Source organism: Aquila chrysaetos, chromosome 16 (genome assembly GCF_900496995.4).
Source record: "Aquila chrysaetos chrysaetos chromosome 16, bAquChr1.4, whole genome shotgun sequence".
NCBI lineage: Eukaryota > Metazoa > Chordata > Aves > Accipitriformes > Accipitridae > Aquila > Aquila chrysaetos.
The window spans coordinates 23568986-23583978 of record NC_044019.1 but is presented as its reverse complement, the minus strand read 5'-3'; the positions used below and the strand labels follow the sequence as shown (position 1 = coordinate 23583978).

Genomic DNA, 14993 nt, shown 5'->3' with positions numbered 1-14993 from the left:
TCTAGTATCTTACCAAAAATTCTAAAGGCATTAGTAAAACCAGGATAGCGCCTGACAGTTGATTTTATTAAGCTTTTAATTCCTAGTGAGCTGCAAAATTTTGCCATATTTGCATAAACATATTTGACAGCTTAGAATGTTCTTTGATATCTCTTATTTCAATATACTACTTCTAGTTCATTTACAACCTTTAAAATCACAAAAGCTATTTACATAGAAGGATATTAAATGGTTATGATTCCTTTATTCTCAAAAATAGTTTAACTCAAAATGATTGGAAGCATAAAAAAAAAATTCACAGCATATAGTTTTAAATATATATTAAGCAATAAAAAATGAAACTGCCAGTGAACAGAAATAGTGCTCAAGCTTTTCTTCCTAACCTGACCCTAAAGGACTATATTTACCAGTCAGAGCATCACAATGGACATTGCCATGCAACAAAATACAAGAAAACTGGCTTGGCATACGGAAAAAACAGCAGAATTCTTTTATGCACATACAAACATTCTACTTCTGATATAAATGTATCTCACATTCACGGTATGAAGATTTTTCCAGCAGTGTCTCCTGGTGCTGGATGCTCAAGATGAAGAAAAAAATTTCATGTACTCTCAACTATCCCTTACTTCCTTTGTCAGTACAGTATTCAGCAACGGGAAAGGATACAGACTTGTGGACGTCACAGAGGTAACATCCCCAAAAGTACTGCCTCCTGTCAAGTAAAGCATTTTCTGCAGTCTACACACAGGGGCTCAGAATCACTAGCTGGATACAAAAAAGGTGAGTGCTTAATGCATATTTCAGTGAAGAATACTGCGAGTTTTGCCTCAAGGAGCACCTTTTGATGCTTCTAGGAGGAAATGAAGTGAGCTTTCCCTAATATGAGATGTATACATGCTCCCCAAGAAAATCACAGCAACTGTCAGTGCTCAGGAATCGAACCTTAAACTTCGTGTGAAATCTTCATGCAATTCTGAACACCTTCTTAGTCACTGAATTGACATATTTATCCTTCAGTCTGTGTCCAGATCCACAGATAATCTTGTGGAAACTTGAAGTGGTAAGATCTATGCAGCACAAATGTTAATATCCTAAAGACAGCTAAGCTTTTAAGTTCAGTTTGTTCTTGATTTGAGTGTGGTTTACAGAAAAGACTAGCCAATGAATCATCTGATTTAAATGAAAATCAGATTACTTTTGGTAAAAGCTTGGGACACGGCCTAAGGATGACCTTATCCTTCCAAAATATAATATGATAAAGTCCAGACACAAATATGTTTCTTCCCCTGTCCTCTGGGCCGATGTGAATACCATAAAAAAAGACCTCCTATTGCCATTGACAATAGAAAAGAAGAAGTTAATCAGTAAATCCACAAAGACAAAGGTCTTTGGAAGACCCAAACAGGTAGACATTTACAGAAGTTGAAGGTGGGGGGGAGAGGGGGGAAGAGGCGGGAGGAGGGAGAACAAGAATTTTCACTGTTTTGAACTGTGAACAATTTTAACAGGCAGCCCAAACTCTTTCAAGCCAATGGTTACAGACACATATAATTTAATTTGCATTTTAGAAGAGGAAAATGGCATTGTTTGTGCTGAATAATAAATCTTCAACTTTTTGCTGTGTACTTTAATAAGGGAGGACCCTTTCTACATCATAATAAATGCTTAGAGCAGGATTGGTTTGGGGGTGGGTTTATGCCAATCATCCAGTTAGCATTGTGACTAAGAGTAATTAGGTTAGATCCAAACTCATGTTATTCTAGTGGTTCTAGATTGAATCTGAAAAAAGAGTTCTGAAATGGTGAAATGTATGAGGTCTGGATATCTAGTCCAGCTAGTGTCATTGTATTCAATTTTCATCTGATTTTATTCAGAACGGTAAGCAACTGGCATTGCTACAGACCATAAGACAATGAATGCAGGTGCCCACAAACTACCAGGGGCTGAACAAGCCCAAGCCTTCCAAACGTTCCCATTTTCGCCACCCAGTACACATGCTTGCTTTGTGTGCGAGCTGTACAGTGCCCTGTGGAGGTCAGGATTCCATCTGCTTCTGACTCTGGACTTAGGCATCCCTCTCAAGAGAACTTAAAAAAATTTTTGATCCCACTCAGAAATGACTTTTTGGATGAAGGAATTCCCAATTGCTAACTGTGGTCTACTGAGAATTTCCTGAATCTGGCCTCACACCTCAATTATCCCTCTAAACTCTACCATACTATTTGCCTGTCCACAATGGTACTTAACTAAATCCTTCTTCTGGCTCTACTTGGTGTACAAGACATTGCAGACAGTTAAGATGTACACTTTACCCAAAATGCTTGGGCATTGAACCTAGGAAGTCAGAAAGAGTAGGGTATACTGAAGATCAGAACCCCAGCTATAATTAGCAGAAGGCTACTGCACAAGATGTAGCTCAATTATCAGTTACCTGACTACTCAGAAAACAAATCTCTTTATTCTTTATGAAAAAAAAAGAAATCAGTCTTGGAAAAATGTTTTAACTGTGTTGGCATGGTTTTATAATTTTCAATTAAAACAGCCATTCATTCAGCAAACTAAAAACATGGTTTTCCAAACAGTCTAAGTAAATTTTACATAGGTTTACTTAAGCATGGTATGTGCTAGAATATTTGCAGTCAAAGCAATATTTACCTCTTCTCTTTTTTTTTGGACCCATTCCTTGTGCTTCTCTTCAGCTATCCTTTTCCTCCTTTCACATTCTTGCCTTTGCTTCATCTTCTCAAGCTGTATATTCATTTCCTAATTAAAGAAAAAGTATACATCTTAAATCTGTGGTGACCATCTACACCAGTACACTCAATACTGGAAATAGTGCTGCAGTTAAAACAATGTAAGCATTAGATTTTGAAATTTTTTCTTCATTAAGATTTTGGAAAAGATAGATGACAGTCAATACAGAAATATTATGAAATACAATCAGTGGAAATGTGTAATTTTTAGAACATGAACTGGAAATATGTATTTTCATTAGGCTTTGGAAACAACTCAACATAACAAATCACTCCTCAGCTTATTTAAACGCCCTTTCAGTCAGTAGAATCTTAATTTGCAGCAGTACTTTTCTACAACGCTTAAAATTTACATGGTGTACTGCTCTGCATTCAGGAAGGCATCAAAAGCCAAGTGAAATATTACTCACTTGTGATGTTTAGTACCAGAACTACAGAAACCTTAGGGCTCAACCCAAAGCCTATTAAAGCCAAAATTACTGCAGATTTTAGGAAACTTTGAACCAGGAGCTTTGTTTTGAAGGCGACAGAAGAAATTCTGAAGTATTTTATCTTTATAGGACATACAGTATATATGCAATCACTTCTCTCTCTCCAAGGAAATGAATCGATAAAGAAAAAACATGACTAAGATGACAATTTGAGATGCCTAGCTTCTCTAACAGTAGCATTAGCACAAAGTGCTATTCTTCAATGAAAATTCATACCTTCAAACACAGATGGAATTATTTCCATGAAACTGATTTTATGGTCCTTAACACTGCAGTCAGTTTCAGAGAGAACCCCCTCTTCTTATAATTTCAAATTTGAATTTATTAAGTCCTCAAGAAAAAATAGGAGCTTACAGAAAGCTCAGAGAAAACACTCACAACACAGACATAGTTTGAAAAGATAGTTGTTGCTATATTGAGGGCAAAGTTACAGCAACTAACACCTCCTTTGACTTCTAAGACATCTGTAGTGCAGGGTTCCTGGTTTCTGTAAAAGGTGATGGCACTCTAAGGACCTTAGAAGACCCCATCCACTATCCACTCAAAATGTTTATCCACATTTCCGACATTCAGGGCAGACTTGGTGCTGATGTCAGCAAAAGATCTGGGACTTCACAGTTATATCACAATCACATACTTTGTTCTCTTCTGCCATCTTACAAAAAGGTTAATTGTATTTTTTTCCCCGATATAATCTATTTGAGTTGCCTACATTGCAGTTTAACACCTAATATTCTCAAAATCTTACAAATTAAAAATAAAACACTATTCCACCAATTTCTACACAGCTTTAAGTAATGCTTATCCTATGAGAAGTCTATACACAAACCACTTTTCTACGTGACACCAGAAATTACTTTGGCTCCTTTTTTGTACTTAAAAATCAAAACAGGGAGATGACCACCAAACTGGAATCTACAGGGGAAGTCATGAAATGTGTGGTGCATATTAACGAATCAGAACACATTCCTCAAGTTTAACAAACTATTTTGGTGTTATGCTGACCTCTAAAAGACTGTTCCAGAACCTTCCAGCAGTGGGTGTTTTATCAAAAACCTAAGGTAGCCCACATAAAACAGCTGTATGTTATATTCACTTTACAGATAAAGCAAATCACAGAAAGGTTAGGACATTGCTCAAGGTCAAACAGTAAATCAGTAACTAAAGTGAGAAATGATGTAACTTTGATGTGATTGTTCTAACCACTACCCAATACTTCCAATTTGATCTTAAACAACAGTATGATTTAATCAACTGCAACTACAAATATATTAATCAAGAAAAGATATAATGCTCTCACTTAACTCTGCCCCAGTATTCCAGAACTGTTCATTTGCAAGGGGGCAAATGATAGAAGGAGGGGAAAATAATGCTGGGACAGGGAAACCTATCCTGGGAAAGGACACCAAACAGTTGTATAATTACACACTAAGTGTGTAACAACTCGGTGCCTCATATCTAACCAAGTAGTTTGGCATACTTATACCCAGTACACGCCCTGTCGTGTTTTACTACCTACATGCAGGCGTATGTACCCATGATGAAAATCAAGGTACCAATTATATAAATAAGTTTTAATCCTTTAAACTTGAACCATCACCTGACAGTTGGATAAGCAAAATATTATACAGCACCACTTCAATGAAGCGTAACATTTAGCAAAAGAGAATGCATGTAGCATGAATCATGTCAGCATTATCAAACACAAACACTATGGAGGCCCAAGACACTAAAAAATAATGGACAAAACTACTTGCGTTTCCACAACCAAAAAAAAAAAAAATTCCTGTGCTTGCTATCTTCTATTAGACTTCACATCAAGCCAATTGGATGTATTCACCTCTGCAGCTCTAGCTTGTAAGCGGGCACGTAGTTCCTTCTCTTTGCCAATGAACCATTCTTCCCACGGTGAAAGATTATCTTTCAAAGGCGACTCTTTTTCCTCGCCTGCTATTTCAGAGTCTTCAGCCTTCCTGAATTAAAAACAAGAAATGTAAAAGAATATTACCTGTAATATACTTGGCTGAAAAGTTAAGCAGTGCTACTGCCTTAAAATTACATTTCTATTATGGCATATTGTGACAACAATGACATCATTTTTCTACTTGCTTCGGAATCTCCAGAATGGATAACTTGCATTTATAACGCACCTCTGACCATCCGCCTTACATTCTACTTATTGAATTCTAGCTTTTTAGCGATTCCTCCCCCCCTCCCCGTTCCAAACTGTGGAACAGATTCAAACATTACCTTTTATGAACTAAACAACAACTAACACCAGAAACATCAAAGTGCCATCTTCCTTCTCACATATGGAAACCAAAGGAAATCAGAGATTTAACATTAACATCCTGTCCTTGGTCACCGAAAGGCTCCATATATCAACTGGCCTTTAGCACGAGCAAAGAATAATCAAGAGTATTTTTTCTTCTTTTAAGTCCTACAGAATTGGATTCATGATATCAAGCAATCTCAGCATTAAGAATCCATTCACTCTAACAGGTAAAGTTTTCCACTCTAAAAAGCTTTCACAGGAAACATACTTAAGAAATATGGCTTGCATACAATACTTGATAATATTATACAAGGTTCTATTAGACTTTTAATAGAGTACCTTGCATAACTCACTCATAACTTCTTTACTCATGAATAAAGCAGCAATCCTAGCCCCAGGCCAGAAATATCTTTTATAATATTCTATACGTGTACTATCTCATAAGTAAGACAGTATATTGGGCTCTAAGTCAATAAAAATTGAAAACATGCCAATAGATTTCTTTATAAGATTTCTTCTATCTTATACAGAATTCTTTCTTAAACAACAAAACAGTGAAACTAAACTTCAGTTTCATATTTTATATGGACGCATGGGCTCTGGAAATACCTACGTATGTACATACTTCGCTACAGTGAGTAACTCTGCTGAATTCAAGCTACAGAAGAGGCATCCCAACAAGCATATTACGTTAATGCTCCTGAAATAAATCTTTCAAGCATAAGATACCTGTTTTTTATCAATATAGAAGTATTACATATTCACAGGGAACAGCAATACTCTGTTGGAGAACATTTTACATGCCGGTAATCTTTAGAAAATATTTCTGTGATACAAAGCATTTGAAGACAATATCAGTGCCAATGAGTTTTGTCCTACTCTTCTCCATTGTTGTTACCCACATGTGTGTGCACTAACATGATCATTCGCTGGTCAAGCCAGGACATGTCCAGGGGAACTGATTCACACCGAAACTAACCTGGAAAAGGGTTGTTTTCCCCACACAGAATCAGCCCCCAACCCACCTCATACTGTGCTACCACAGAGATGTAGCACAACAGAACTGACAGGACACCCTGACAATGCACAGACAGAAGTAGCACAGGCCAAGCACTGCCAAGCCCAGCGTTGTCCAATGCATTCTGCCGCACCTTAGGGCTTTTATGCTACAGTGTTAACAAAGACCAAAAATTTAAGAGAGACAGTTTTTGAACAGGTACACATAATAAGGGATGCAACTTAAGAACGCATAATAACATATTTTGTTAGAAAATAACACTCTGAAAGTTTATTAAAGATAAGGATAAAAGCATTATGCATTCAAATTCAGGAAACCAACACAACTTTGTCCAGACTTGACATTTTGGGCAGGGATACTTCCTCAACACATTCTTTTGCTATGCATGATTTGCATTATGGCACCTTGAACTAGAAAAATGCTGACATATTAGACCAACCTGAGAAAAAGTACTAGCAGAAGGACTGAATTAAGAAAAGTAATATTTACTATGTGTTTTCTTGTATGAGTAATTACAAAGTTCACGCTGTTAACTGCTCAAAAAAATAATTCACAGTAATGAATTAAAAACTTACTGTATACAAGTAAGAAAGAACAGAAAGTGAAGTTTAAACAGAGTAAAACACAAGCTCAATATGAAGAACTGTTCGGAGAAACATTTCTCTCGTTCTGCAGTACTGTCTAAAGCTCTCAGGTTGCACCAGAGCACAGACTGGAATCCAATCCTTCTCAGTGTGCATCCCAGCCACCGTCACGCTCTCCCTGGCACACCGATTACGTATTTTGAGCCACAGAGACCTTGAATATCATGGGACCATTTTCTGAAATGCTAGCACGTTCACATCTATGACCTTGCTCTGAATAATTAAAATAACAGACTTCTTAAAGTACCACATTCTCAAGTGCATTTATTTTTAAATAAGTATCTTAAATCAAATTAGATGTATTTGGCATTAGAACCGAAGTCTGATTAATAGAAAACACTGTGATTATCATTTACCATATATTCACTTAAGTCATGCCATCAAACATAACACTGATCCATAATGAAAGTATGAAAACACCTAATACCATTTCGCAAGGCCTTGCTTTCAGTCTTTCTCTTTTGCAAATATTGCATTTCCCACATTAAGTGTCTGCCTCGGGCTAATTTTGTGTAGTTTTAAGAGGACAACAACAACAAAAAGACTCTTTGAGAGAGCGTGTGTATACGTTGAGGGTAGTGGCTGTGTAAAAAGAAGTGTTTTTTATTATTATACTTCTGACATCTTGGCAGTTATACACGGAAGCTACTATATGAACATTTGGTAGACACTTATTACAACACAGCAGCAGTATTACTCAGATGCAGTGTCTGCACGAGTGAAGTATATATTGTGCTCGCAGAGTTTCATGAGATTGTTTCAACTCAGGCCCTAACAGAGGTCATCTTCAGTTCCATCTTACCACCACCAGGAAATACTGCAGCAACAGGCCCGAAAATCGACAGCTGTTTCAAGCAGCATCTCAAGCTGCAAAGACACGCAGCAGTTTGAACCGAGTGCTACAGAACTTCAAGGTACGTGAACAAAACTGCTTATTGGGAAGGAGTGAAAGGACAGGTAACAGAAAACTGGAAACAGGAGGAACCATAAACAGGCTAATATCCTTTTCATTCTGAAGCTTCTACTTCTGGCTACATTTGAGCACTTTCCCTGGACTTTTAGCACCTTTTTCAAGAAACGCTTGTAAGAAAAGTTCAGCACGGCCCATTCGCCTTCAGTCCATCTGGGAGGTGTGCGCTGCTCTCCATGAGAGGTTGAGAACCACACCGGAACCCTGCACTCCCGTGAAGCTCGGCTATCCTCCCCTTACCCCACTGGCACTTTTAGCTCAGCTCAGTCTCGCTAGTTACTTCCGCCATCAGTTACTGCACAGATCTGCGAAGTTTCCATTGAGAAGGTTGTATTCCAGGCACTCCCTGCTCCTCCCCCTTCTATTTTAAAGGGAGGAATAAGTATTATTTACTTTCCTGTCAGGCAGAGGAGATCCCGAGGGAAAGAAGACATATTAAGTTTGCCTACAATTAAAAGGGAATGAAGTTAAGCCACAGGAACAAGAACTGTGCAATGCATACACATGAAACTGACTCTGGATATGGCTATGTACACTAGGCAAAATAGCCCTTTAGTCTCCAAGATCATTTAAAAGGATGACAGGAACGGCTGTACCTTTTTTAACTTGCAAAGACCCCGAGGCTCAGTTCAACAGCTCATAGATATTTTACAAACCCACGACGACGCTCATGTGCCCACAGAAAAGACTGCCGTAACCCGCCACCTCCCAAAAAGGGACCGAGGTGCCTAAAGCGCTTATCTCTGCGAACGAGTCCGTACTTCTGTGAAATAACCTTCCGTCCCCAACACAGGCCTCAAGCGGAGGGAGCCGAGTTCGGGAGCCCGGCTCCTCAGGCGGGGAGCTCCCCGCTCCAACCTGGGCCCAGACGCAGGGGTTACCTATCGCCTCGCCGGCTCCGGCAGGCCGCCGCCCGCTCCTCCTCCTCCTCCTCCTCCTCCTCGCCGCTCGGGGAGCCGGGGCGGGACGGGGGGGAGAGCGGGGAGCAGCCAGAGGGACTGAGGGGCTCCTCGCCCTCGGAGCTGGCGGAGGCCGGCGGGCTGAGGCGGGCGGCCCTCCTCCTCCTCCTCCTCCTGCGGGTCCAGGCGCCGCTGCTCATGCCGGCGGCTGGCGCCTGAGGGAAAGGCCGGCGGTTAACGGCCGCCCGTCACCGCAGCGCGGCGGCGGCCTCCGGCAAGCGCAGACGGCCCGGCCCGGCCCGCGCTCCCGGCGGCCCCCGCGGCTTCCCCGCGCCGCCGCCATGGCAACCGCGACGCCTCAGCCCACAGCGGCCTCCGCCGCGCCTGCGCCCGCCTCGCCTCGCCTCGCCTCAGCCGCCGCCCTCTCCCGCCTGAGGGAGGAGCGGGCGGCCCCGGCCCCGGCTCGGCTTCCAGCCGCCTTCCAGCCGCCGGCGGCGAGGGCTGAGGCAGCGCCTGGGAAGAGACGCCGGGAAAACACGGGGTCGGAAGCGGCGGGCGCTGGTTCTGTGCGGAGCAGTGAAGTCCTCTCCCGGGACGAGGGGGGAACGCCGGGCCAGGGAAGGCAGCAGCCCCTGCAACCGCCGGCCTGGCCCCGGTCCCCTCCACGGCCGTCACTAACGCCCTCCTATGCCAACTGATATGAGCCCTTCGCAGCTGTTCTTTATTACTTAACATTTTTGCACACTTACCGGTTCAGTCAGCAGGTACCAGCAGCCTCATCCGCAGATGAAGAGTCCAGTATGTCAGAGGAAGGGAGCTCAGTGTTTTCTAACGGCCAAGTCAAAGTGTGTCACCTATCCTCATTTTTAACTGCAGTGTCCCATTTCAGTCCCCACAATTAGGATCTTGTTTCTGATTTAAAGTTTTAAAGACTTTTGGGTTTTGATACACCACTGCTAGGCTGATGGTGTCCTTGCCCTTCCCTCCGATCAGTTATTCTCCACTGAGTCTACAACAATCTGTCCTAAATAAAACTTTTTTTTTTTTTTTTTTTTTTTTTAATACATTCCTGTCCTTTCTTGTTTGCCACTGGATACTTTGTCAATATTCCATCATGGTTCCAAATCCCAGGAACACAGTCCCTCTTTACTGCCAATGTTGGGCCACCTCGACCAACTTTTTAGCCAAATCCTTAAGCAGAAGCAGCAACAATCACGTGTATCACCAAAGCTTTGCATTGCCTTCGAATTTCATCTACCAGGGAGATATCCGCTGACTAGTGGTGGGTAGCTTTTTATAACTTCATTAAGTCATTTTGCTGTGGCTGACTAAGCAGAAGTGTTACTGATTTGAACATGTGTATTGGGTTTGCGTGGCAAGGTTTTGGTAGCGGGGTGGCTTCTGTGAGAAGCTGCTGGAAGCTTCCCCCATGTCCGACAGAGCCAACGCCAGCCGGCTCCAAGACGGACCCGCCGCTGGCCAAGGCCGAGCCCATCAGTGATGGTGGTAGTGCCTCTGGGAGAACAGATTTAAGAAGGGGGAAAAAACTGCACAAGGGCAACTTCAGCCAGGAGAGAGGAGTGAGAACATGTAAGAGAAACAACCCTGCAGACCCCCAGGTCAGTGCAGAAGGAGGGGAGGAGGTGCTCCAGGCGCCGGAGCAGAGATTCCCCTGCAGCCCCTGGGGAAGACCCCGGTGAGGCAGGCTGTCCCCCTGCAGCCCAGGGAGGTCCACGGGGGAGCAGATCTCCACCTGCAGCCCGGGGAGGACCCCACGCCGGAGCAGGGGGATGCCCGAAGGAGGCTGCGACCCCATGGGAAGCCCGCGCTGGAGCAGGATCCTGGCAGGACCTGCGGACCCATGGAGAGAGAAGCCCAGGCTGGAGCAGGTTTGCTGGCAGGACTTGTGACCCCGTGGGGGACCCACGCTGGAGCAGGCTGTGCCTGAAGGACTGCAGCCCGGGGAAGGGACCCACATTGGAGAAGTTCGTGGATGACTGTCTCCCATGGGAGGGACCCCAGGCTGGAGCAGGGGAAGAGTGTGAGGAGTCCTGCCCCCGAGGAGGAAGGAGCGGCAGAGACAACGTGTGATGAACTGACCCCATTCCCCTGCGCTGCTGCGGGTGGTAGGTAGAGAATCCAGGAGTCAAGCTGTGCCCAGGAAGAAGGGAGGTGTGGGGGGAAGGTGTTTGAAGATTTGGTTTTATTTCTTATTCCCCTACTCTGGTTTGATTGGCAATAAATTAAGTTAGTTTTCCCCAAGTCGAGTGTGTTTTGCTCGTGTCGGTAATTGGTTGAGTGATCTCTCCCTGTCCTTATCTCGACCCACGAGCCTTTTGTTGTATTTTCTCTCCCCTGTCCAGCTGAGGAGGGGAGTGATAGAGCGGCTGCGTGGTGCTTAGCTGCTGGCTGGGGTTAAACCATGACAATATGAGATATCAAAGTTTGAAAGTGATTGTAAATTTGGTAGCTTTATTGATATAATTGTTCTTGCCAAGATTCTGCAGCTAGGTGAGTTTAACAAGAAATATATTTTCAGTTGGATAGGCAAGTTGAAATATAAGCACCAGTATTAAAAATTATTTGTCTAAAATGGGAAGGTCATTTGTGACATTTGAGGCAATTGATTTGCCATAAAAATTGAATTTCACTGGCTCAATGATATAAAAAGGCCATCAAACCTACACAAACATTATGTGTGCCTAGAGACCACCAAAAATGAGTGCCATGAGGTGGGAAACATTTCAATGCCATCACTAACAGTCCTAAAGAATACCCAAATGATCATACTTGGGAATTTTGAGATGGGCTGTTTGGCGCTTGGGCTGCAGATTTACAGGCACCCAATTCCATCGTTTCTCCACCAAAAGGTCTGCATCTCTCCTGTCTCTCAGGAGCATGTACTTCTCCCACCCTCTTGCTCACGGGACGCTTCACCGAGCCACATTGCCTTACTAATGTAGTAGAAAACGATCCAAATTGTTGGCCAAGCAACTTGCGGTCTTAAAGCTCAGGGAGACGTCTGACAAGCACGAGGCCAAACCAAGGCAAGCGCCAGGAGTGCACAGCCACAAAGAGGAAAGAAGGGAGAGGCAGAGGTGAGCTGTGAGGGATTTCCCCCTTTCAGTGGTGCAGCTTCTTAATTTGGCTTACCTTCTCATGGGAACTGCAGTTTTGGCAGCTTGGAGAAATATCATTATGGTTCCTGTAAGGAAAAAACAAGTGTTATCCTACTGCTGATAATATGTGCCAATAACCAGCTGATCATCTGGAACGGTTTTCCAGCAAGCTGAAAACTGAATGCATCTCTGATCTAAGCACTCCTATAATACTGACTACATCACTGTGCAGCAAATTCACATTCATGATATTAACATAGCTCTAGCCACTTGTGGGAGATTGTTGAGCTGATCATCATCAAATAAAGATTCAAGTATTACTAGCTACACTGTCTAACAGAGCATATTGCACCTGTTAAAATAATTTAAGCTGATGATTCAAGTACTGGAGACAACAGAATATCACTAGGACCTAAATTTCATGCCAAGTAAAGCTACAAGAACAAGAAAATTTCAATTCAGACTGAATTCTTAGGATACAAGGTGCGTAATGCAATGCCTCAGCTTTGTTAAACACAAAACGCCTATGGTTTTACATGAACGTCTGTGTATGTGCTGCATGCAGCTAAGAAGTAAAAGAAGTATTAAAGTTGTTTACTACATGGCTAAACAAGCACTGGGAGCAAAGCTCATGAAAACTTCAAGGATTTCAATAGGCTGCAGACTAAGGTAATTTCAAAACATCTTAGGAATGCTTGAAAACCTCCCCCGACCTTAAAGCCCATCTCATAGTGAAGACTGGCAACAGTCTTAAATGAACAGGAAAAAAAGAAAAAAAAAAAAAAAAAAAAAAAAAAAAGTCCTGTTGTCTCACTGAACTGAGGAGTTCCGGAGGTCACTGCACTGGGCACCTCTTGCTTCCGATGAGGCCCCACAGCTGCTCATCCAGGATGGCCAGAAACTGTGAAATGGATGTCTCAAGGCAAGGCAGGAGCCAGCTGCAATCTGGCCAGACACAAACATTTGAGTCTTTCTCTTCCCTCCCTATATTATTATACAGAATAAGATAATTCCTTGCAGATTCAAGAACAGGAACTGGGCAAATAGCTTATATTAACAAACCTTACTATTGTGACAAGGTACCAGAGTTTATGCATCGAGACTGCCTATACAGAGGGCGGCAAGAGCCAGTTCACCTTTTGGGGAATTGAAGCACCGTTACTGGAATGGCAGAAGCATCCAACTTTGAAGAGAAGTGAAAGTATAAAATAATATCATTGTTATCCCTCTTCTTACTGTTCTGCCCAACTTGTCAAGCCAGCTCCACAGCCACTGTGCCCCAGTTAATACAGGCAAGGTAAAAAGCCCAAACAATGTCATTCTGTAAAATACTAACAATCGAAACAACAACCCTGCAGGTTCGGGTACACAACTCCTATGGCCATAGAATGACTGACAAGCAGACAAACAGCACGTTACAAGGTTGTGCTTCATGGCAAAATCTTAATTCTGTCAACTTAGTGCTATAATAGGAAAGACTGCCTCTAAAAAGCATCTGCCCTGGCAGGAATTAAGCGCCAACACTGCTAAAGCCTATGGGCAAAATCAAACTGACACAATGAAGCACAAAAGTTGCCATAAACAAGTGAGTGTAGTGAATAAATATATATATATACACACACACCCCTCTGGTTGTTACCATTGTGAAAAATCAGCCTAATTTCTCACTAAAGAAATGACAAAACCGACACTCAGTCTTTCAGTGCTAACTGAAACGCCACCATCGCAGACTATGGAATAAGTACTTTAAGCTATCTAGCAACAGGGAGTTAAATTCAGAGTAAACGCAGAGTGATATACTCACAGACCTATACTTTGACTGTTGAGTCATGCCAATCAGCCTGTTTGAACATCCAAATGCTCCTGACAAATTGCTCACAAGTAATCCCTAATTGCCATCCACAATATTTGAAAAACCATTTTACATAGAAAATGATACCAAGAAAGCAATTCTACAGGTAACAAACATAGGAATGAATTAAATTCTAGGCATAAGCAACCACCCTGAATCACCAACTACCCTGATTTGACAACTCTGAAATATTTGAACTTGCCAACTGTTCTTTATGAAATAATTTAGAAATTCAGCTGTAACCTGATCAACTCAGTCTCCAAAAACAAAAGAGCCATCAGAAGGAAACCTCTCAGTTCAACTTGATTAATACTAGCCAGATTTAATGAAAATAATCAGATAAGATTGCTTTCAAATGTAATGTCTAGTTCCACACTTGTCTTCAGGAACACAGAAAAAGCATAAAAATAATCCTAATGAAAAAACAACCTTACTAAATTTAGGCACAAACTAAGGCATAGACAATATGCCTTAAGCTTGTTGTCTAAGCATACATTTGTGAAGAAAAGAATGTATATCTTGATTTTACTTGCAACCTGGAAAAAAAGAACAGAAAATTTGAGCCAAACGTAGTCAAATTTAGGAAGCCTTCCCGAGTCTTCAGATTTTCCAGCGTGGGGGTGTCATGGTTTAACCCCAGCCAGCAACTAAGCACCACACAGCTGCTTGCTTACTCCCCCACACCCAGTGGGATGAGGGAGAGAATCAGAAAGAAAAAGGTAAAACTGCTGAGTTAAGAACAGTTTAACAGAACAGAAAGGAAGACACTAATAATTATAACAATAATAAAATAATAATAATAAAAGAATTGGAATATACAAAACAAGCGATGGACAATGCAATTGCTCACCACTCGCCGATCGATGCCCAGTTAGCTCCCGAGCAGCGCTCCCCCCAGGCCAATTCCCCCCCCTTTATATACTGGGCATGGCGCCACATGGTATGGAATGTCCCTTTGGCCAGTTGGGG

General features: G+C 42.3%; 1 protein-coding gene across 3 annotated transcripts in view; it reads right to left on the bottom strand.

Annotated features, from left to right (window-relative positions):
* Positions 1-14993, bottom strand: part of CCDC34 (coiled-coil domain containing 34) — a 29152-nt gene extending 14159 nt beyond the window's left edge. Inside the window, exons 1-4 of one of the 3 annotated variants that reach the window (XM_030039803.2) lie at positions 14875-14993; positions 12207-12258; positions 5088-5220; positions 2659-2766 (exon numbers count right to left, since the gene is read on the bottom strand). In XM_030039803.2, the coding sequence (XP_029895663.1) occupies positions 2659-2766; positions 5088-5220; positions 12207-12250 (285 nt within the window). In that variant the 5' untranslated portion in view covers positions 12251-12258; positions 14875-14993. Of the gene's footprint in view, positions 1-2658; positions 2767-5087; positions 5221-9035; positions 9382-12206; positions 12275-14874 lie in introns of those variants that run through there. The other 2 variants (XM_041129336.1, XM_030039802.2) reach the window with 2 other exon arrangements.